This window comes from Ochotona curzoniae, unplaced genomic scaffold (assembly GCF_017591425.1).
Source record: "Ochotona curzoniae isolate NIBS_2020 unplaced genomic scaffold, NIBS_Ocur_1.0 contig_908, whole genome shotgun sequence".
Taxonomy (NCBI): domain Eukaryota; kingdom Metazoa; phylum Chordata; class Mammalia; order Lagomorpha; family Ochotonidae; genus Ochotona; species Ochotona curzoniae.
The window spans coordinates 22,087,875-22,111,561 of NW_024466607.1; the positions used below are offsets into that span (position 1 = coordinate 22,087,875).

The 23,687-nt window shown below is 42.7% G+C and overlaps 1 protein-coding gene across 2 annotated transcripts in view; it reads right to left on the bottom strand.

The window, feature by feature from the left end:
- Positions 1-589: 589 nt before the first annotated feature.
- Positions 590-23,687, bottom strand: part of CFAP20DC (CFAP20 domain containing) — a 191,345-nt gene continuing 168,247 nt past the window's right edge. The window contains exons 16-17 of one of the 2 annotated variants that reach the window (XM_040994742.1): positions 12,144-12,238; positions 590-1,117 (exon numbers count right to left, since the gene is read on the bottom strand). In XM_040994742.1, the coding sequence (XP_040850676.1) occupies positions 1,005-1,117; positions 12,144-12,238 (208 nt within the window). In that variant the 3' untranslated portion in view covers positions 590-1,004. The remainder of the gene's footprint in view (positions 1,118-12,143; positions 12,239-23,687) is intronic. The other variant, XM_040994743.1, reaches the window with a different exon arrangement.

The following is a 23,687-nucleotide window of genomic DNA, read 5'->3' on the forward strand; positions in this document are numbered from 1 at the left end:
TGATAATTAATACAAGATCTTTCCAAGAGCAGAGTACAATCCTAAGCAGCTTAAGTGATTAACACTGTTGTGATCTTTGGCAAATTCCGGATGAACTATAATGAAATGGAAATGGTGGGGCTGGTGCTAATCAACGTGATCATAAAGCCTGACCAATTTATATCTCCTTTTTTCAGGGTCTAAGGAAAATGAATATTATCTACGAATATTCTGGTAAAGCAAGTGAGGGGAATTTGAAAGCATAGTTTAGAAAGTATTCTTTTGGGGCAGGCATCTGATACAGCCATTCCTATGCCACATGTCATGCAGAGTCCCTTGTTTTGAAGTCACAGGGCCACTCCTGGCTCTGGCTTTTGGCTAAGGTGCATGTGCCCTGGAGGCAGCGATGAGGGCGCGAGTAGTTGGGTCCCAGTCACCTGAGGGATACCTGGCTGAAGTAATCGTCTCCCTGCTTTAGTCTGGCCCAGCGCCAGCTATTGCGCACATCTGGGATGTGAACCCAGTGGATCCCAATGGGTGGGATTTCTGTCTTTCAAATAAATAATTCAAGCAATACAATATTTTTCTGACAATCATGCTTTATTTTTACGAAAAATATGGGCATAAAACAAAAGGTGCTCAATCGTTTAAATAAGAATACATTTTCTGTATATCAAACCATCATTTACTATTTAAAACTGCAAAAAAAAAAAATCTGAGTTAACTCCTAATTCATTCACATAAACCTGCATGAAATAAACAATCAGATGTGAGAATGAACAAGAAAGAACCAATTCAAAGTTCTAAAATCTTGTGCCTGTATTAATTCCTCAAATTTCAAAATCACAAAATCTATGAAAAGGTAGTATTGGTAACACTGGACATTATTTACAGAGTGAATACACTTCTCTTGGTTCCTTCTGATTGTGTGGGCCTGCCCAGCACCCCCATCATGGAGCCTCTCGACACTGCATGGCCAATACTGCTCTGACTACAGTGCCCATTTTGTGCCTTGGAATGTCGCGTTACACCAGCTCGTAGTATTTCCCAGTCTGGGGATCAAAGTAACAGTTCAGACACGGGTCATAGAGCAGTGTCAGCACTTCTTCGTCCTCATCCACACTCAGGTCTTCCTCACCTGCAGGGGTGGGGAGTCAAAGACATGTTAGCTGCCTGGCTGGCCAGGGGTTCCTAAACAAACTCTAGATGTGCAGTGAATTTCAGGGAAAAGTCAGCTCTCTTGAGAGGGAAAAATTTTTTTAATTTACTGTCATAAATAGTAAGAGCAAACACATATACACGCACGTTGAGTGAGAGAAAGCAAGAGCAAGAGAGAAATCTTCCTTTTACTAGTTCACATCCAAATTCCTACAGCGGACAGGCTGGGTCAGACTGAAGCCAGAAGGCAGGAATTTCATCAGGGTCTCCCACATGGGTGGCGGTAGAGATCCAAGCACTTGGGCCTTCACCTGACCTCACCCTTTCCCCCAGCATGCATTAGTAGGAAGAAGCTAGAGTGGATGTGGAGAAGCTGCAACCAGAACCTGCAGTCCAGTATGACAGACTGACCCTGCAAGCAGCAGCTTAACCTGCCAGTGCTGCCTTGAAGGGTTTTCTTGATGTGGCTAGAATGGTTAGGCCGGAAGAGAGGCACGCAGGGGAAGTGATGAAATGGTACACATGTGGAGTAGGAGAGAGAAGAAACACCAGGGCTGCCAGGGGTCAGCTGTGAGACCAAGGGCCAGACATACTGAGCATGCAGACTTGGGGGGAAGGGAGAAAGAGGGTGCAGTGAGAGAGAGAGAAAAAAAAGAGAGAGAGAAAGAAGAGTGAATGGATTAAACTGCAATACTCTATATATTATATAGAGTTCAGGAAACTTGGGTAGGATTCAACATGCAATTCTCACTGATCTGAATCTTCTTCGTGGCCCAGTAGTAAGTCACAGGCCAAAAATGCAAACTCAACAACCACCACCCAGAACTCAGTCCCCATTCCTACATTGTAAGAAGCTGCCAAACAAATGGGAATTAAAATAACACAACTGTAAGACACATGAAGCAGGGCACAGGCACACGTGGGAAGCAACCTGACTGGCAATGTGTGGTTTGTTGGAGGCAGGAAGGTCTGGGAATCCTGCTGGGATGTTGAGCATGGCCAGATGTTGTGTGGTTGCAGCCATTTGGGCGACGTGGAGGTGGCGAACTTGCACTACATCAGCTGGCTTGGTCTCTGACAGTTGGCATGAAACGGGAAACGAACTGTTGGAAGCAATGCTTTCTGAGCACCCTCTCATTGGTGTGCCAAGTAAGCATGTGGAATCTGGAGCATGAGTCTTTTAGGGTGTTTCTGGAAGTCAGGAGTTAGGAGGTCAAAAGGTTAAGACCTGCCTGACCTGCAGAGCAGACATGGGGAGCAGGGAGGTGTAGTGGGGAGCAGGGAGGCCTGGTGGGGAGCAGGGAGGCGTGGTGGGGAGCAGGGAGGCATGGTGGGGAGCAGGGAGGCGTGTGGGGAGCAGAGAGGTGTGGTGGGGGGCAGGGAGGCGTGGTGGTGGGCAGGGAGGCATGGTGGGGAGCAGGGAGGAATCATGGGGATGTTACTCTTGCTTCTTAGCACAGGCTGTGATTCAGTGCCAAAGAAAAGGAGATTCTGGGTTGGGAGCTCATTGGAGTCCGCTTGAGAAATGGCTGGATGGTGAACATGGAATGGAGCTTGGCATGGGACAGAGGCTCAGCATAGGCTGCGTTTTGAAGGTGTAAATAAAAGCTCAGGATCTTATGTGTCAATGCCAAGGGAAGGGAAGATGATGGTTGGTGGGAGTCTGCCTCATCTACGTAAAATCAGGCACAGCCACGATGCTGATACAGTCTGAGGCAGTGGTGGCTGTGTGCTGCGGCGGGTTTCCAAAGCATGTTGTGGCCATTACTCTGCCACCTTCTCTGTACTCTGTAGTATATACAGTACCATGCTCCCGCCTGGGGCCAGGTACTCAGCATGGTGTTGGGGCCCTGGTGATGATGAGCAGTGGGCCATGCTCTCCAGAAAATCTCAGGGAAATTGGTGAAATGTGCAAGCAGCTGACCTGGGAACCGAGTGCAGGGCTCCCCAAGGGGTCTCTCAGAGTGGGGGATTACTCTGCCTCGATGACTAACACCTCAGTTGGTCATGTGTTCCATGCAGTGCTCGTTCACGGTCCTGTGAACTGTGGAGGTGTCATCCTGCCCATTTTGCAGATGAGGAACTAGAGTCTGCAGGACCAAAGTATTAGTCTGCATTGCCTAATGAGTTAGAGGCAGAGCTGGGGACAAAGCCAGATTTGTGGTCTCTCAGTCTTGTTTTCTACTGTCTTGATGACAAAATTAATGGGGGGGGGCATTGGACTGAGATGGCAAGCTGAAGCTGAACACAATGGAAACAAAGTGAAACTTGAGCTGAACCTGTCAGGAACTACCAAACTAACCTCCAATAGAGACTCTCCACTTGAACCGGTCAGATATTCCTATAAGTTCCCACCTCATTTCCTTTTCTCTGAGCCCAAGGCCTTGCAGTCTGTTGCTGATGGATTAATGAATTGTCATCTGCTCAAAGAAGCTCTGAAATTTTAATGTGCTTGAGTTTGTCTCTTAACACTGTGCCTGATGTTTTTGTTAGGAGAGTGGTATAACACATTTAATTGGAAGCTTTTGCATTGAAAGAACTAAAACATGGGAACAAGTGAAAAAGGTGCTGAACATCTGAAAATATCAGGTTTGGAAACAAAACAAGTTTGATTTCTCATTTTCCAAAAACACTTGGCAAGTGTAAGTGAGCCCATGTGAGAGGGCAGAGATGACTAGTGAGAAAGTGAAGCAAAATATGCCTGAAGGAACTGGGTACACCAACTGGGAAATCAGACTGATGAAGGTGTAGGCGGTTCTAGCCACAGGGATGTGAGGGGATGGCAGCTGAGAGCGTTTGAGAAAAATTCTGTGGGGTTCTCGTAGGGAGTCACAAGAAGGAATACTCAGGTTCAGAATGGGGTGGAATTTTCTGGGCATTTCAGCTGCTCAGCAAAAGGAACACATACTCTAGGGAAAATAAAGGAGGGGCCAGGGCAACTGTTGGGGCAAGACTTTGTAGATGAGACCTAACTAGGATGCCCCAGGACCAGTGATCCTCTGAGGAGCTTCTGTGACCTTGGCCACAGGACTTCACTGCCAAGTCTGATACACTGACACTGGTAGCTGACCCAAACATCTTACACAATTTCTAATTAAAAACAGGAACTGGGGGAGGAAGGTTGCCTTTCCTTGATTTTCTTCTCTTATGGCAGGTCTCTGAGCCTCTGCCTCCTCTATCCTCCCCTAAGTAGGACAGATAGTCAATGTTGGCCAAGTGACTTCCGTATCAAAGATGACTCCTTTCTGATCACTTCTGCATGTCCGCAGCACGGTGTGCTCATCCTTGACTTTGAGATACTTGCTCTATCATCCCGTGGACATTTAGGGATTTTGAGAGAACTGAACGGAATCGAAATCAGTTTGTCAGTAAGTATCTGTTCTGTGCCTGCTATGCGACTGAGGTAGGCACAGCCTGGTTGTGATGTGACGCACACACAAGAAACAAAGATTGTACTGAAGATGAACCAGGAGTTAAACTTGGTGTTCTCCTGGGCCACAGCACACCTGGTGATGGGTGGAAGCTTTCACTGTTGCCCACAGGTCATTTCACCTCACTGTACTTGGTTTCCTTGTTTGTCAAATGGGAATACTAATGCCCATTTCACAGGGATTTGTGAAAGTTTAAGCTGGACACCAGTAATGCACATAGTATTCTACATATAACAGTTCCAATAAACAGTAATTACTATTAAGGTTAAGAATAATCATGAACTAAAGGCTACACTGCACACACAGAAGTCTTCATAGATCAGATAGTACGGCATTTAGACAATACAGTCAGACAGACATGTGTCCAAATCTCATTACAACCACAGTGCAGTTGTGAGAAGTTGGGAAAATTCATGGCTCTGAGCCTCAGTTTCTAGAATACTGATAATACTTCCCATCACAAAGCCTGGGAGGACTCCATAACTGGTACCCGTGCACATAAGTGAGTACTCAATAATGAGTTCACAATCTTGGGAGATGCAGGATATCTGAGTTATACACAGAGAGATGTGCTCACCTACACTTTAGAGCTCCAAACCCTATCTGATTTTTTTCTAACTACCAAAGAAACAGTGGATTTGAATAAAGCAAAAAAGCCCCCACCAGTTTTATGCAGATTATGATGAGTTCATCTTCAAATAAGCCTACTTCTTATACCTAAAACCATGAATCTTTCAAAAAGTCAAAGTGCCTTTTCTGTGAGGTACATTAATACGGCCATACAGGTCAGGTAAAGGAGCAGGAGTCCAACTCTGACGGATCTGCTTTCGGGTTTCCAGCTCCGCTCTTCCTTCTATCAACAAGCTGGGAAAGGACTCTGACCCCAAGCACTGTGCAGTTATGTGCTATTCACGGGGACTTCAACAGGTTCATGGAGAATAGAATTAAAGATCAAGTGTATTTTGGTGTAGAAATTCTGAAATTGACACATAAAAGGGAGTCTTTAAGAAAGTTATGAAAATGTTTATTGTGCAAAAACTGCACATAGATTTCAAAATATTTTTACACCAAGTTAAACTTACCTTTTAATTCTGTTTTCCATGATCCTTCTAAAGTATTCTCTCATAATTTAGTGCATTCTGGGCATGTATTTTCCAAGCAGATAAAATTTTAAGCTGGTGCTATGAAATTAGAAAACCCAGTGCATTTTATAGTCAGCCAGGCATCTTTCAAGATGAAAACAACCGTTGTAATGGGCTGTGGGTCTTTATCCCCCCAACTGCAAAGGGACTGGGGTGGCTCCAATTCATTAGTAGAGGTTTTGCTATATAATGCAAACAGATTGGAGCAATAACTGCTGTGCAAATGCATTTGTTCCAATACATTTATAGAACTGGAACAGTATGCATTATAACCACAAGGACTGAGGTTTTCTGGGTTTTAGTACCAAAGCTTTAAATGGATGAATTTTAAAACTACCAACAATACCATTTGTACAAAAATTGGGTGAGATTATGTAGACTTTTACATTGAAATAAGTGTCTTAAACTTACATAAAAGGTTTTGCTTTCATTGTAACTTGATTTTCAAAGCCTCCTACTTACATCATTTTGCCATTGTAATCTCTACGTAATGAAATTATAATATCATTAAGCAATTACCACTATGATGTCAGGCATTGGGAAATGTTTTGAAAGCTAATTATCCTGCATGGGTATGGGGTAATTTTCAATTATATTCTTGGATAGTGCAGAGTTTGTTTTTCCTCAAAACGCTAAACTGCTCTATTTAAAGGCTGGCTACAGAAACTCTAAAAGGACACATTAACAAATAAAACCACTTTCTGTTACCAGGTTAACAGCAGCTGGACCGGGGTCTAGCTACATTTTCAGTCTTCTTCACATAATAAGACTATTTCTAGGGAAATAAAGTTACCTTTCAAAGGATAATCTATATACAAACTTGCAGCCCTACTTTGAAACTGGTAAACAGCAGAAACCCGGGCAATCCCAAAGGGGCTAGCCAGAGCAGTAACACTGCGTGCCTCCCCCTGCCCCCCAGTTATGGCAGCAAGGATCCATAATTCTTCCAAGTTCACCTTTTGAAAGTCAATTAGTATGAATATTAAATTATCTAAACTTAATGCATTGTAACTGGAGATAACAGAAAACTTATACACGCAAGCGAAGTCTTCAAGCTTGAAAACAAATGACACGGCCCCAGTTTATCAGATTTTAAATCTATGAATCGAGACACTAGACTTGATTTTCGATTTTCTGACGCTGCCATCTGACATTTTTTTTTTGAAAGTTAATGCATTTTCTCTCCTATAGATCCCCAAAACTGATTGACTATATTTTTATGTGCATACTAATTCACTATTGTTTAAATGGTTCAACAGTGAGGTATCTCCATTTGGAGCAGTCAGCCTGTGGATCAATAAAGATGACATTTGAGATAAGATTCTGCTGAGTACTAGGTTGCCAACTCTTCTACTAATACAACAGGCGCCTTCAAAAAGTTCATGAAAAAGTAAGTATTAAAAAAAATGCATGGATTTAAAAAACTTTTTGCAACAAAATAACACTCAATTCCATTTTCCTATAAACTTGCTAAAGTACCCTTGGAATTTCTTGCAGGATAAGATTCACTTGCACAGCTGCATAATGAAAAAGTAGTTCTTGACCCCAAAGTTAAAGAACAGAAGGCAGCTAGCTCCTGGCAGGGCAAGGAGCAGTGCCTCTGGGTTCAAGAGTGGCGCAGATATTATGAATAATTTCATAAATTGAGAGTTGAGGTGGGAATATAATGAGCCTAAGGAAAATGCTAGTTTATCTAAAAAGTTTCAAGGAAAGAGAGTGTCCCAAATTTTAAATCCGGTGGTAGACATTTCAGCAGCAGTTCTTCTGGACTTAGATGGGAAACTGTGTGGTCACTTTGCAGTTTGGGAGTTAAGTGAGCCAGGTCTGGTAAGGGAGGCTGGGTCAGTATCCTGCTGCACTGTCAGGCTAGCCCTGTCCCCTGCCCTGTGAACCGAGGACGTTACCATGACCATCTGGGAACAGTGTTGGGAAGAGCTACTGTGAAGTAGGGCACAGAGCAGAATCATACGGTGTCAGGCACATGGTGGTGGTTTACTAATGCTAGCTTTTTGACACTGTTTGTTTGGGGAGCAGTTACCATGGACCAAGCATCACATTGGGAAGTCACAGAAGTTTGATGAAACAAAACTTCCAGATCCAGAATAGTAGGTGAACATTAAGTGCTGTCAAGGGGTCCTCTGCTAGGAAGGGTATGCAGTCAGGGTGAGGGAGGTACCCCTTTCTGGTTAGCTGCTGGTAGGGAGGAACCTGGAGAGTTCTATACCTTCTTTACTAGTAACTGGGATGTTACAACTGTAAAAAACCATCTGCTGCTTATTTTTCAAGAAGAGATGAATTAATCTTTATAAAGAAATATTCCATGTGGCTTTGCTATAAAAACTGCAAGAACGCTACATTTATGAAATTCTGGCTTCTCCGAAAACCCTTCCAAATGCCTTTCTCACTCAAACTGTGTGAAATGAAGGAGAGGTCTAAAGGCTGAGGAGTAAGGTCATTACTGCTCCACTCTGGAGCTCGTAAGCATGAATAATTTAAGGGTCATATCTGTAAAGGAACAAATGTCAAAAACAAATTGACAAGTATTTTTCAAGCAAAGTATGGTTCATTTTCAAAAGGTCAGTCTGGTAGTTTTCTTGAGTAAGTTGTGAAATCTTAACTCACCATTTTTATGTTTCACACCAGCCCCAGGAAAACACATTTTTAAGTAAGTGTTAAGGGCATCTGTGCTGGTGGTAATTGATATTCAGCAAATACGTGAAGGCCCAGGAGGCATGGGCAGCAAGTGTTTCTCCCCACAGTCAATGGCAGGGATCAGACAGCAGTTGGCTTGCTGGAACCCAGGCTGTTCACTTGAAGGTTGTGTTTATACACTTGAGACGTTTTGGCTGAGCAGAAGTTACCACTGTGACACGCACACCTACTGAATAAAGCAGGTGCAAGAACCTCTGACTTGAGGGCCAGATAGAACTCACACGCTGACTCTTGTATGGCCTGGGGCAAGTTTTCTGGAATGATGTATTGGTCAGGCTACCTTTCTGTACTGATGAAATACAGTTACCCCTCGAGGCACTTGGGCCTCTCCATCTCTGATGGAACAGCGGTGGTTCAGCACTTATCTTAGAAGGGATCACAAGATGAGAAGTTCCTTTCCCCTGGAACAGCGGTGAAATGGTCCTGCAGGAAGGACGCTGACATGAGGAAGCCGGAGTCCTAAAGGCTGTGAGGCTCTGATGGGCATCTGACCTCAGCCAAGTGACTGGCCTGGAGGTGGAGCTGCACCAGTGGCTTTCCTTGTGCATCAGCCCGCAGGGCAGGATTCTGAGACCCTAACTGCCCCTATAGCCACGTCAGTTCTGCCTTTTATCTCTTCTACATATTGGGATTTCACCTAACTAACGATGAGATTTTATTTGAAAGAAAAGTTTTCATTGCTTTTTTTAAGTTCACAGACCACTAAATAAGGCAATCTGTTACTTTTTCATTGCTGAAATGTATGTATAGGTCTAAGCTGAGTTTTAGAAAAATACCAAAAACGAAATGGGGATGAAAACTCTGAAAGGACTGAGACAAGACTGCCCAGGAAGGCCTTCCAGGAGTGAGGCCTGGCAGGTCCAAGACTCAATGATTCCATCCTTCATCTCTCCATGCCTTTGGCCTTGCCCTGGCTCTGGTCTGGTCAATGACAACTTTCCTGTTATTTCTGACAAGCATGGATAGAAAGGCAGGCAGGTCTAGGGCTGCCATAGGCACCCAGATATCTACTGTTCCTGGCCTCCCCAAAGAACAGAGCCACTAGCCACCTCCTTTTGGTAGATCCAGGACTCTCAACAGAAAAATAAATTTTCAATTTCTTGGTTTTATAAGCATATATGCATTCTTGGAAGGGTAATTTGTTTACTTGGTACAAAACCCAAAAAGTATAAAAATATATTGCTTGGGCTATGGGGCCAGGCCTGCATGGGTTCCAGTTCTGCCACTTAGCAGTTGTGTCCCTTTGTAATTATTTTTTTAAGATTTATTTTTCACTAGAAAGCTGGAGCTGAGCCTATCCAATGCCTTCTGGGTCTCCCACTTGGGTACAGGGTACCAAGGTTTTGGGCCATCCTTCACTACTTTCCCAGGCCACAAGCAGGGAGCTGGATGGGGAGCAGGCCAGCTGGGATTAGAACTGGTGCCCATACGGGATCCTGGCACATGCAAGGTGAGGACTCCAGCTGCTAGTCTATTATGCTGAGTCCCTTTGTAAGTTACTTAACAACTTAGTATCTCAGTTCCTGCAGTTGTAACCTACATTGTAACCTATGTGTATGTACACATACAGAGTAACTTCCCTTTTGTGGTGATACAAAGTCTAAATCCAATGGATGAGCACAGTACCTGGCAAACAGCAAATATTAAATGAATGGCATTGTGCAACAGAAATCCGGGAAGAGCCAAAGGCCATTCTTAACGCTCTGATGACACAGACTGGAAACCTTGAACACATACTATTTTTCTTTGACAAACACTCTACAAGAATAGTTGGAAACACTATCTCAGTACATTAGCAAGTATTGATTGTGCTGCGCTGTTTCAATCAATGCCATTAATGCATAAAGATTAAGCAAACAGGAAACACTAGTTTGTGATGGTATTAATTAACTACACAGCACCCACACATATTAGAAAAGGGATGGGAATTAGATAAGAAATACAAGTGGTGAGAATATTTATGGGCCGCACACTACCCACCCATCCAAGAGAGAGGGAAGTAGACAGCTGCTAGGAAGCTAGAAGGGCAGGCCTGATCTGGTTAATGCTGGCCAGTCCATGTCTATACTGCTTCAAATGTAACTTGCTAATTTTCTCCCAGTGCAAGTTTTGCTTACCATCAATGTGGCGTGGCGACTTTGCCAAGGTACCCTTGAAGCCCCTGCTGACACACCTCTTGGGTGCCTTTGCTCAAGGACTGCACGGTTGGCTCCTGTGGCTTATTTGGGACACTGAACATACTCTCTGTTCCCTTGCAGCGAGGTTGCCTCCTGACAGCCGAGACTCTACTCTCTGTCATCGTAATTAATAAATGCACACCTCCAGAAAGATGCCTGATTCGGGAGCCTCATATATCTGAGGGAGTAAATCAGAGAGACATTTCCATCCCTGGGGCAGCCAATATACACAGCTTGGACGTCTGAACTCTTGCTCTGAATTTCCCTCACTGGAAGAAACATGAGATGCTCGGCTTTCTTCCAGGGCCAGTGTAGGGGAAAAGGAACGAAACCCTGGCAGTTTTGTCACAGTACTTTATGTTGGTTTTGCTTGCACTTTGCAGATACAGCACTGCTTCCTTCAAAATTCAACTCAGAAAATTGCTTCATTCTGTCCTTCTCTGAGGTAGTCAGTCCACTTCCATCCTAGGGACCCATCCCCTTACCCCAGCCATCTCAACCCTTCTATTTACACCATTTTTTTTTCTTTGTTTTTCCTCCACATATTCCTGTCAAGTTCTCTGTCCTCAACCAGAAATGGATGTTTCCTCTTAGGGCGCCTGCCAACAAAGGGAGTGCCAGGCAGGTGTTTGGGCTGCATTTTCCCCATTTCCACACCACATGCACCTATCACAGCTCTGTGGCTATGCACATGCACAAATAAAAGCATATGGGGCCCAGCACTGTAGCCTAGTGGCTAAAGTCTTTGCCTTCCATGCTCTGGGATCCCATATGGGTGCTGGTTCTAATCCCGGCAGCCTTGCTTCCCATCCAGTTCCCTGCTTGTGGCCTGGGAAAGCAGTCAAAGACGGCCCAAAGCCTTGGGATCCTGCACCCATGTGGGAGACCTGGAGGCTCCAGGCTCCTGGCTTCAGATTGGCACAGCTCTGGCCGTTGCTGCCACTTGGGGAGTGAATCAACGCATGAAAGATCTTTCTGTCTCTCCTTTTCTCTGTATACTTGACTTTCCAATAAAAATAAAACAAACCTTTAAAAAGAAAAAAAATTAAAAACCTGTACTGAATCTCCACGATGATGGAGTCTTGGGTCTGCTTCAGAGACAGGTACCAACAGAGAGCATTTGATTAGGCACTGTTCTAAGCATGCCACGTATGCTACCTCACTGAACCATCCAGAGGTTACCAGGGAGCATGATCCATTATTATTAGTAATCCATATGTGCACAAAGGTCATCCAGCTGGAAGTGGTATGGCTGGGAGCCAGACAAAGGTCAATTTCACAGCAAAGTCATGCTCTGATGCCTTGGACTGTACCTACTCCTGGGATTAACCATTACAAGGGCAGGGCAGAGTGCTCTAGGTAATCTCTTTACTTATAAAGAGCATATCATCCTATAAAATGAGGCACAGGTTATCCCTTTTTGGGTGTGTAAGCCTAAATGATCAACATTTAAAGAAAACATCCCAAAGCATCCCAAAGTGACTGATTTTCTCTGTTTATGTTGCATCAGTGTTTTGTATTCACAGCAATCTCCATGCTCCCACCTTGAGCACTACGACTTCCAGAGAATTCCGGATGCTGCCCAGTTGACTGCTGGCTGGGAGGAACAATTGGTGGGCTCAACATGTTCAACCAGTCCCTGAAATGAAAAAGCAAATGAACAACATGACTCTAATTGCATAGCTGCATTTATGTTTCCTCTGGATGTTCAAGTTCCTGGAACTTAACACAAGACAATTTTTCTACTTTCATGCTTCAGGATGACAACATCTCCACATATTAGGATTCAGTTTTGGCAATTGGTTAACATGGGCTCAATCACCTAGCCAGTCGTTTCATGAATGTATCAATGAAATGATCACTTTCAAAAAATTTTTGTTGACAATAAACTCTAGCATAGGTTTTTTTTTTTCTTCACAGAAGAAAATTATTTCATCCCACAAGAAAAATGCAGCAGACAATGAAGCTCCTTATGCTGCTTGAGAAGGAACGTCTGACAGTCACTTGCCACATGCCCTGGTTGACAGTATTTCACATGTGACTCAATGCAGCAGCGAAGAGCAGTAAGAGAATCACCGCAGTGGTGGGAATCGGGATGAGTGCACACAGGGCCTCAGAGCCTGCCAACGGCACGGGAAGGGAGAGCAGGTCTCCAATGCTGCAGCTCTCTCATTAAGAACTGAGGCAGGGAAGGCACTGGGCTGGGGCTCAGTGGTTAGGATGCTGGGTGGGCTGCCTGTGTCCCATTTCAGAGTGGCTGTGTTGGATTACTGGCTCAGGCACCCCACTCCAGCTTCCAGCTAATGTGCACTCCTGGGCTCAGGAAGTTGAGCTCTGCTCCTCATGCAGGAGACCTGGAATGTGCTTTATTTCATGCGGTGTTTCTCTTGTTGTTGTTTTTTTGGTGGAAAGTAGTAGGCAGTGAAGGAGTAAAGATTTTTCAAGGTGGATTCTCTTACATGTATTTGTAACAGCATTTAGCATCTTTTACCTTAATCTCAGGAACTTGTCCTCATGATTCTACATTTTCTAAATTTTTGTGTTGCCTAGTATACATTTTTAAAAAAAATAAGCAGGAATACAGAAATATAGTTTCCATTTTTAGTTAGTTTCCCAAGTGCCTGCAATGACCAAGCTGATGTTAGTGGCCAGGAGTTTTAAATCCTGTAGGTGACAGAAACCCAAGAATCTGAACCATCACTGTGGTCTCTCGGGGTGTGTGTGCAGCAAGCTGACTCAGGAGCTAGGCACTCTCTTGAGGGATGTGGGTATCTGAACAGGTAAGCCAAATCCCTGCTTCCCAATTCTCTTCATCTACAACAGCGGATAGTCACAACCCCAGTAACCAGGAGCCATTAGCCTATCCCAGCTCCATGCTGCCCAAGGTAAACTGCTTAATATCACTCTTCTGTTTTTTTTTTTTTTTTTTTTTTTAGGGCATAATAATAGTCATTCAGAGTTTGGTTTTTAGGATTAAGGAAAGAATGGATAAAAGTATCTAGTGTAAATTCAAGCACAGAGTTAGCACTCTATATAAATTTCAGCTATTTCTGCTATTGCCTTCATTGTCAATGAAGACCATGGTATAGCCTTGCCTATACTAATAAAACAACATTGGAATTGAACCACTTAAGGGTGCTAGAGTAACTAATAATCTATATACCTTGCATGCTATTTAGTCGTCAGCCACTGAATGTGTCTTAGTGTAATTCCTACACCTGTTTAAGGATTTTGTCTTTAAACTCACTGCTCACCACAGCTATCCACTATGACTTGCAAGAGAAGCAAGGTGAGCACACTATGTAACCGAATTTCATATTAATGCATTAAGCATTTGTCACTAATTTCCAAATGGGGGCATTCTGATAAGGACCTTCTATATAGTCAATTAATTACAGCATACACAGAAATTCCTGCAATGTAGAAACTTACAAGGTCACATGCAAATTACCATCCCTGGGACCTCTATCTCTCACTCCCTGAGTGACAGTGGATGAAGATGGACAGGAGAAAATGATGCTAGTCCATGAGGACAGCTCAGCAGTAAAGCAGGAGCTCTCTGCAATGGTCCATGGAATGGGTGACCAGCTGGCAGTTCTTTCCCCTATTCAGGATGTTTACGTTGTTCGTGTGAAATAGTCCCCTCCTCCTGTTTCTACTACATGCTGTTTTTTCTCCATTCTTATTCACTTTTATTACTTTTAAGTACATAATTCAAAAGTCAAAACTCTTCAGGTATGTTTAGAAAAGTCACATCCTCCCACTCCTTCCAGTCTGTCCCTGCATCACTACTACCCCACGGCCCCTACCCCCTCAGGTAATATGCTTCTGGTATTACTTTTCTGTATTCTTTTTCAAACTTATGCAGAAACATGACACTTTTTATTCCTCTTCTTTCTTAGCAAGAGGTAGCATATGATAGATACTCTTCTGTATTTAAATTTTCTCAGCTTATCACATATACTGGAACCGCTCCTAATCTGTTTATAGAGAACTCCTGAATTCTTTTTTGCAACAACATTATACACTATGATGGGGATACTAGCATTTATTTTAGTTTCTCCTGCGTTTGGGTAAGTTTTTAACATTTTAAAAATTTGTGCTATTAACAACACAATGAATAACCCTGGGCATACACTTATGTTTACTTGGAGATGTATCTTCAAGGTTAATTCCTAAAGGTGGGATTCTTAGAAAAGGTTAAATGCATAACTAACTGTTACTGAAAATTTACCCTACAAAGTGTGGAGCTGTCTACATTTGCAACAGCGAGGTATGAGTATGCTGATTTCCCTAAAGCAATGGCCAAGAATTTCATATCAAATTATTTATTGATAGCAGTTCTACTTTTTATTTATTTGGGTATTTATTTGAGTATTTATTTGGGAGCATGAGAGACAGACACAGAGAGTTTCCATCCCAGTGCCCAGGGCTGGGCATGTCAAAACCAGGTTTTGGCAACTGAACATCTAGGTCTCCTTCATGGGTGGCAGAAACCCAAGTACTGTCTCCCAAGGCCCCCCACAGGAAGTTGGGGGTCAGAAGTCAGAGTCAGGTATTGAATCCAAGCCCTCCAATGGGGTCCATAGGCCTTAAGCGCTTGTTCAAATGCCTGTCCCCTGTCATGTTCTCAAACATTTCTGATTATGAAATATGAGAACTGGATTTTAGAACTGACTTATACTCAAATGTTAAAGGGCATTTATGTGATGCAAGTATGCATACATTTATGTAAGTGGAGGTCTAAAGAAAGAGGAAAAGAAGTCCATGGGAAATGCATATTGTTTTAAATTTCTATTTCCATCAATATTTGAAGCCCCTTCATATCTGCATATGGTAGATACGTCTGTTTATGCCTTTTGCCCCTTCTCTCACAATCTCCATCTCTTTCCCCCGCTTTGTCATTCATCTTTGCTTACAGTGGCTTCCTTTTTTTTTTTGCCACAAAAAAGCTGTTTTGATGTGGTCGAATGTCCTAATCTTTTAAAAAATTGATTCTGGGGCCCGGCGCGGTGGCGCAAGTGGTTAAAGGTCCTCGCCTTGCACGCCCGGGATCCCATATGGGCGCCGGTTCTAATCCCGGCGGCCCTGCTTCCCTTCCAGCTCCCTGCCTGTGGCCCGGGAAGGCGGTCGAGGACAGCCCAAAGCTTTGGGACCCTGCACCCGCGTGGGAGACCCGGAAGAGGCTCCTGGCTTCGGATCGGCATGGTGTCGGCCCGTTGCGCTCACTTGGGGAGTGAGTCATCGGACGGAAGATCTTCCTCTCTGTCTCTCCTCTCTGTATATCCGCCTTTCCAATAAAAAATAATAAAAATAAATCTTAAAAAAAAATAAATAAAAAATTGATTCTGTATCTGAGTCAGAATTAAAAAGCCCTCCCCATAACCTCATTCACCTGCTTTTCTTCTAGTTACTTTCATACCATCCTTTTTTCACACTTACATTTCTGAAACCATTAGCATATCTGTTGGTAAACAGAGTCAGTTTAGTTTGGTATAAGGAACATCCATTTTCTTCGTAAAGCAACTTACTTTTCTTGACAAGTGATGTTATTTTAATTTGGAATTAGCAAATTTTATACAACTAAGAAACCCAAAGCAACTCATTTGCTGGGCTTTTTGTATAAAGCATTTAAAATGTAATTTTAGAAAGAAAAGGTTTTCATGCTAACTATAACATGGACAATTTGGGGTTGAACAAAATCAACTTCACAGGACTTATCAGACACCGAGAATATCCCCAGTGGATGACAGAGCACGCAGCACTGCACCTGGCAATGTGCCAACTCTTTGCTTGGCACCATAGGACATACCCTGAACAATGCTGTTCTAGGTTGTTATACTATCTTCCCACCCTCATCAGATTTTGTTTGTTTTCTTCATTCCTTTGGGTTTGTTAGTAAGCATAACTGTACACTTGTATTTTTTTTTACATGATTACCTTTTATACGCAAGAGTTAATGCTAAGCCACTGTCTGGACTTGGGTTGGATTTCTTGAAGTCATCATGTAAGCAGGGAGTCCTCACAGGGGCACACGCACAACACAGGTGCCAGGTTTACACCAGATTCTTCCTTGGCCTGTGCCCCAGGATCTGGGTGTGGCTTTTGCCCCATCATTTCTGTACTTGTGCTTTGGACTTGCTTCTGGACTTTCCTCAGCTCTGCCTTTCATCCTGTATCCGGAGGAGAGGCTATCCCATTAAAGAAGGCCCCCAGCCTTCAGATCTGCACCTTTCTCCCCCAACCTGCTCTGAGGCCCCTCTCCTCCTTGTGGTGGAGGCCTTGGGCAGGTCCCCCATCCTCACCTCTTTTCCCCTTAACACTGCAGACATAGAGTTCTCTGGCATACATGTATCCTTGATTGTGTACCACCACTAGAAGAGGTATCTGAGCGTTAAGGCAAGGATTTGCATTAAACATTGAGTGTAAACACAGGGCAGATGATGAATAAATAACACTGCCTTATGAATTTTCACAATGGTCACACTGACCCAATGGTAAAATCTGAAATAAGGCCACATTGTTTTCACTCAACCTATGTGGTAAATAATGAATGTTAGTTACCTGAAGGAAGCTGAGTCAAGTATTTTTTTGAGATTCAGTTCCTTCATTAAACACATACTTCTGCTTACAAGACAATTTCATATATTTTCCTAATGAATGTTTCCTACAAATACATTGTGTGTGTGTGTGTGCACGCGCATGAGTACATGTAGGCACTGTACAAGCGCCTTTTCGCTTAATCGCACCTATCCGCATCCCACAGCCTTTTCCTGAGCATCCCTGAGCCGGGCTCTGGCAGGTGCAGATGAGCATGTTCTTGCTTCCTGTCCTGAGATTTGCAGTCGGCTGGCGGGAGCATGCTTGTTGGCAGAAAAGGACAACAGCACATGGGCCTGTCCACACAGGTTACTCCTACTCATCTGTGGACTGCCCGGAAGGAGTTCTCTTGTAATAAAGTTATCTAATCTTTCACACGCTTAAATATTTATTTGGAGGAGTAATTATCTGCGAGACCTAAAGCATGACAGTCATTATTTTAGGGCTCACATTTATAGCACCAAGCACCTCCTGATGCAAGGTTCTGCAGCAGAAGAGCCAGCACAATGAAATATTCCATAGAAGGAAAACCTACCAGGAAATGAGCAATTTGCAGTAATGTCTCCCTAATATGTGGTACCCACGCCTTGGTACCAGTGCATATCCCTTACTCATTTGAAGAAGTTTGATTTTATTAAAACTGTTCCATGGGTAGGGAACAGACTTGGTGTGTGTGGGGGAAACTGAAAATAACTCTCTTTTGGAGGGAATTTGCAAATTGTTTTCAAAAGCTGGCAAAAATTGTTTTCCAGAAAAATTACATTAACACCAGATTTTACTTCCAATTTTAGGTCAAGGTTGTCTCAATCCCATGAATGAACTGCTGAACCCTGAAACTAGCTGTGTTGGTTGTTCCTCATGTTTTGGAAGAATTAGGTTTCTATTTATTTCCATCTGTTTATTCTATGTTTATCCTGTGGGGCAAAGAAGCCAGGCTTCTCTGCTTTCAAGACACTGAGCTAACGGACTCTCTTGGTTGGTTCAGAGGTGGGCAGCTGACCCAAACTGGGCCAATTATTGTGCTTCTCTGGAATTTCCCAAAGTGCATATGAAAAAAGGGCACTTCCACAGTGAGATGAAAGGTAAAAAGAACATAATCCAGATGCCATTGGTAGCATCCCCTTTGTTGTCAAAGAGAAGCGGTTGGTCAGAAGAGAGAATGAGAAATCCTAAACGCTGGATTTGAGGGCAATTTAATGATGGACAAGAGAAGAGTGTGGGATGATGCAGGAGTCTGGGTTAGGAGAAAGACCTGAGGCCTTGCTTGCTTCTCCATGGGAAGATATGCTGTAAGTTCTGAGATCCATGACTAAGTCCTGGCATAGTTCTTAACTAGGCTGCCACATCTCCAAGTCCATTATTACCATCCTGCTCTGTACCACTAGCAAATCTCTTCTGGGCTTCTCCCACCTAAACTGGATCCTCTCTAATTCAATGCAGATTGAGTGTTTTCGAAATTTGCTTTTAGGAAAAAATCCATATCACTATACTGGCTCAGAGCATGGCATGGCCTGGTCCTTACTATTGTCACAGCATATTTTTGTACCTTCCCCTCATTGTCCATCATGTTACTTCAGAGGAAGACCTACACTCTTAACCTCTTTTCTCACAAATGGTTTGGTTTAATCTCTTCACTCTTCAGTTTTCAGTTCAAATGCTCATGGGAGTCCTATGTCTACCACAAGATCTTTTTCAGTCAACACACTAGCAGGAAACTGCTGGAACACCAAGTTAAGACACTATAAGTAGAATTTCAGAAAGGACTCATTACAAAGGTGAGGGTAGGTACAGGGAACCACGTGGCTGAGTACATAATTCTCCTAAGCTTTTAGGGATAAGGAAGAAGTTGGCAAGATGAAGGAAGCAAAAAGTGTGGTGAGGGCCTTACTGAGTAGAGCCATGACCTTGAGCCAAGTATGCAGTACTACTGAGCTGGCACTAGAAGCAGGGGCCGCTGAAGAGTGACCCTGACTTCCCCTTTTCTTCCACTGAACTCCACCACAAGTCAGAGGGCATATGATGTAGAACATATCTATCAGCCTTTTTGGAGACAGAAAACACGATGGAGGGAGGGTGAATAAAGAGGGGCTGAGAGAAGATATCCAGACAGGTCACATTGTGACTTCAGAACAGTCAACTGCCTGTTCAATTGTGTGATTGTGTAATGTCTGCCTTTACTTCCAACTCTAAGCTCCAAAGGGCAGGTCATCCATGGCGACCTTTGCATGGTAAACTCCCAACAAATATTGGATGAATGACTACTTGCAGTAAGGCCAGGACTATAAGAGAAAGACAGAGATAAAGCCTGGAAAACAGACATGGAAATCTAGCTGGTGGTTAAGATGCCTGTATCCTATATCAGAGTACCCTGGCTCCAGCCCTGGACTCTAGCTTCCTGTTAATGGTGGATCCTGAGACAGCAGTGATGGTTCAAGCAACTGGACCCCTGCCACCCATGTCAGAGACACAGTAGATTGAGTCCCCTGATGCTGGTTTGGGCCCGGTTCAGTCCTGGCTGCTGTCTGCATTTAGGCAGTGAATCAGCAAATGGGACAATATGTGTTCTTTCTCTGCCTCCTGAATAAATAAATAAGAAAACCAGAAAAAAAAAAAAAACCCAAACTAAAGAAACAGCTGAGTCTCAGGGAGACTCTGGAGGAAGGAGGCCAGAAAAACATTCTCTGTGAGGAGTGGGGGAGGAAGGGTAGGAATCTGGAAGGCAGATTGCTGGAGTCTGACATGAGCATTAGACTGGTTAGACATTTCTTCTCCCCTCCTAAAAGTGTGCTCAGGGCATGTGTACGTTATAAGGACATCTGGAACAAGACTGCATCTTATCCATAGCAAAAGGTGGGAACTAATGGTACTTCATTTTGAAAAGCAAAGGCTTATTTGGAGCTTTTCAACAAACACCACACACAGGAAATCATTCTGTCTTCATCTGGGCTCCGCAAAATCACCTGTTCTGCCCATATCTTTGTCAGAAAGTCCAGCCCCTTACAAGTGTTTAATGATCCAAGAAATCACAAAAAGCATTAACTTCTTTATTCTTTATTAAATATACTTTATGTGTTCTCTGGAAATGGAATCTTTCCTGCTTGGCAGAATTTCCCCTTGGGTTAATAAAATATTAATGGCATAGCATTTTCTGACCATTTTCTAGACACTGACCCATTAGAAATGGCAGGTAATTCTACTCTGGAGGTACAAATTTAGGCATAAGACATCAGATTCAACTATAGCAGATGAACAGTACCATCCCACCTACATGCCCCAATGAGGAAGAAGGCGCAGTCCTGTCTTTCCTTCTCTGTGTCATCATCACCAGAGTTCAGTAGATGTTTACTGAGTGCTTGCAGACTCTATGCTGGTCCTTGCTCTCGAAGAATCAGATCACTAGATTAGCATTTCTAGGAGTAAACTAAGTGTTTTCACATAGAGGTAACCACAAGGAATATCTTACAATTAGAACTGTCCAGGGAGGAATTTCTGTTAAAAGCTGTGAGAGTTCCCCCCTGCTCCCAAAGAATGTTGGTAAGACAGCACGATAGCAAAAACATGAGAGAATATTTTAGAATGAAGTGCAAGGAGTGACAGCTTGGGGCACTCCTAGCAGTGTGAAGTGATGAGGACTGGGTGGGCAGCCTGTGGTCAGTTGCTGAAGGACACAGGATGGTGGGGTAGGCCATTAAGGCTTTTCTACTTCTGAAGGCCATGGGGAAGCTATCGATTGAGTCTTCAAATGACAAGGAAGAATTCTGTTTACACGTTGGGAAGATCACAGTGGCAGTGGTGTAAAGAATGGGGTGAGGAGGAATAACAGAGGGGCTCATGCATAGCTAAGAATTTATTCCTGTGATAATGTAGGGGAGAAATAATAGTGTTATTTTGGAAACTTAGTATGTAGGTATATGGAAATGAATGAGACACAGAATCTCCCTCTTGACAATAGCCACTTCTCATTGTGTCAAAATAAGGTTGGAATTGAGAGGGATCGGAGCGTGTCAGCCCAACATACACTGCTCTGGCATCCTGATGGTTTTGAACTGAAGACAAATGTGAAATGGTAGATGTGCAAAGTGCTCTCTGACCTCCCATTTCAGGCAAAAAGGAGGGTATAAATTTCCCCTAAGAAAGATGCTGTCTTTACACCAACAACGTAAGAATTGTTAACACCAGATCTGTGGGACAGATGAGATAAACCTGGAATAATAATAATAAAAAAACCCACCTCACTAAAATAACCCTATTTTCCATTACATTTCCATCATTTATTAATTATCTTCCCACAATTTACTGCCCCTAGCCTGAGCCCTCTTTTCTGCAGTCTTTCTACAATTTATCTCTTTTGTTAAAATGGCATATAAACTTCTGGGTTTAGCTGTTCTTGAGTCTTCATTTCTTTTTTTTTTTTAAATGAAGGCCTCCACGCATATGTAAAAATTAAAATATTAATTTAAATTAAAATAAAAATTATGTGTTTTTCTCTTGCTAATCCTTCTTTTGTCAGTTTGATTAACATTCTCCAATCAGACTCTTTCCACCCCATATGATGTGTAGAAATCTAAGTCATCCTATTTTTGTTATTGAGACTAAAGATCTTTAGTGATGGCAGTCTGCCTGGATAACCAACAGGGGATATTTGATTTTTGTGTGTCCTATGTCCTATATACTAAGTTAAATTTAAATACTTTTAAAATATCTATGTGCTCAAAACTGGATCAGAAGCAAAGACATTGAATAAATCAAGAAATGGCTCCTGAAAAATAAGCAAAAGATATGGATAGACATGTCAGAAGAAAAAAGAATAAGCATCTACCAACTTATGCAAAATTGCAAATAATAATATGTATATGTATGTTTGTATGTGTGTGTGTATATATATATGTATATTTGTGTATGTATATATAGACACATATGGTGTATCTAGATATACCACTTACACATGCCAGGTTGGCAAAAATTCTGAAGTCTGATAAAACATAAGGAGGTGGGATACTTGAATACACTAGGTGGTGGGACTGTAAGCTGGTGAAGAAGTTGGCAACATTTACTAAGAGTGCTTTTGATCAACTAATTTCACTGGCAGAAATGTATTACAAATATAATACCTTGTCAAGCTACACAGATGATATTACTGCACTGACTATAGTAAAAGGAAGTTGGAAACTACCTAACTGTTCATTACCAGACAGCTGGCAGAGTAAGTTATTGTTCAAACAATGAAATAATATCCAGTGGCTAATGAAAACTGTGACCAATTCATATGTGCAAATGCAGAACTATGCCTACGATCTACTCAGTAAAAGTTGAAAAAACAAGCTGTAGAACAATATATTCAAATTCCTTGTTTGTAGAAAATACATAGTCCCTAATGGATGCACAGAGTATTTCCCAAGACTGCTCAGGAAAAGTGTTAACTCTCATTATACCTAGCAGAAGAAACATGGAGTTGGGGAAGGGATGGTTGGTGTTAAGACCTGTAGTTTATTTTTTACTTTGGTTGATTTCTTTTAAACAACTATCCTTTTAAAAAAGGCAGATTCTCTCAATTTAAAGGCATCTACAAGGAAACGCTTTTGCAACAGATTAAAAATATCTGAAAAACTACCTAAGGTGACAAGTGCCTCATGGACTTTGTGGGTCTGCCAGTTGAGCAAAGGAGAAGAGAGGAAAATGGCGGCCCTAAGTTAGATCCCACCATCTCTGCCGATTCTAGCAGCCTTCCTGATTGGAGCTAAGAACTCTGACAACAAGAGCAAAACATTTTGGGTCTTTAAAAATACTGTCAGTATACCTGGAAACTGGGATATTATCATTTTCATAAACGACAGTTGTTTTATATATTGCTACAGATAGGACTAAGTAAGAAAAATGTAGTGGCTTAAAAAAGACCACATTATTCATGAACTTGGTGACTAAAATGGCAATGATCCCTGCATCGAAATCTCCACAGTCAGGCCTGACAATTCAATGGTATACCTTGACAAAGCATGGTCACTAGAGGGGAGCTGAAAGATACTCCCTGAAAGAGAAACTTTAGACTATTTTCCATGTAAGAGGTGTGATATGTTTAAAAAGTATGGGCAAAGAAATTTAGTGTTATGTTATTTGGATTTTCAAAGTCACTCTCTATTTTGATTTCCAAAGTTAGTCTCCGTCTCGCTCTCTCTGCTCCCTCCCCAGTAGATGCAAGATGAAAGTCCCAGCCTTGTGGAAAACTAGGCAGTGACTCACTCATCCTTTACCTCTCACTGGAGGGGAATCATCTTGGGGTGAAAATTCTCAAGAAAGTCAGTTTATCTCCTCAAAACAGAAAAACTAATCAAGCATTGTCTGATTAATTAGACACTTGAAAAAAATGCTATCAAGGCCCACAGCTGTAATCAATTTAATCAACATGCAAACAGCCAATCCACGGCTTCCTTGATTAACAAAGCTGAATGTTAAATGGAGATGTGTGACATTGTAGTGCCATTAGCTGAGGC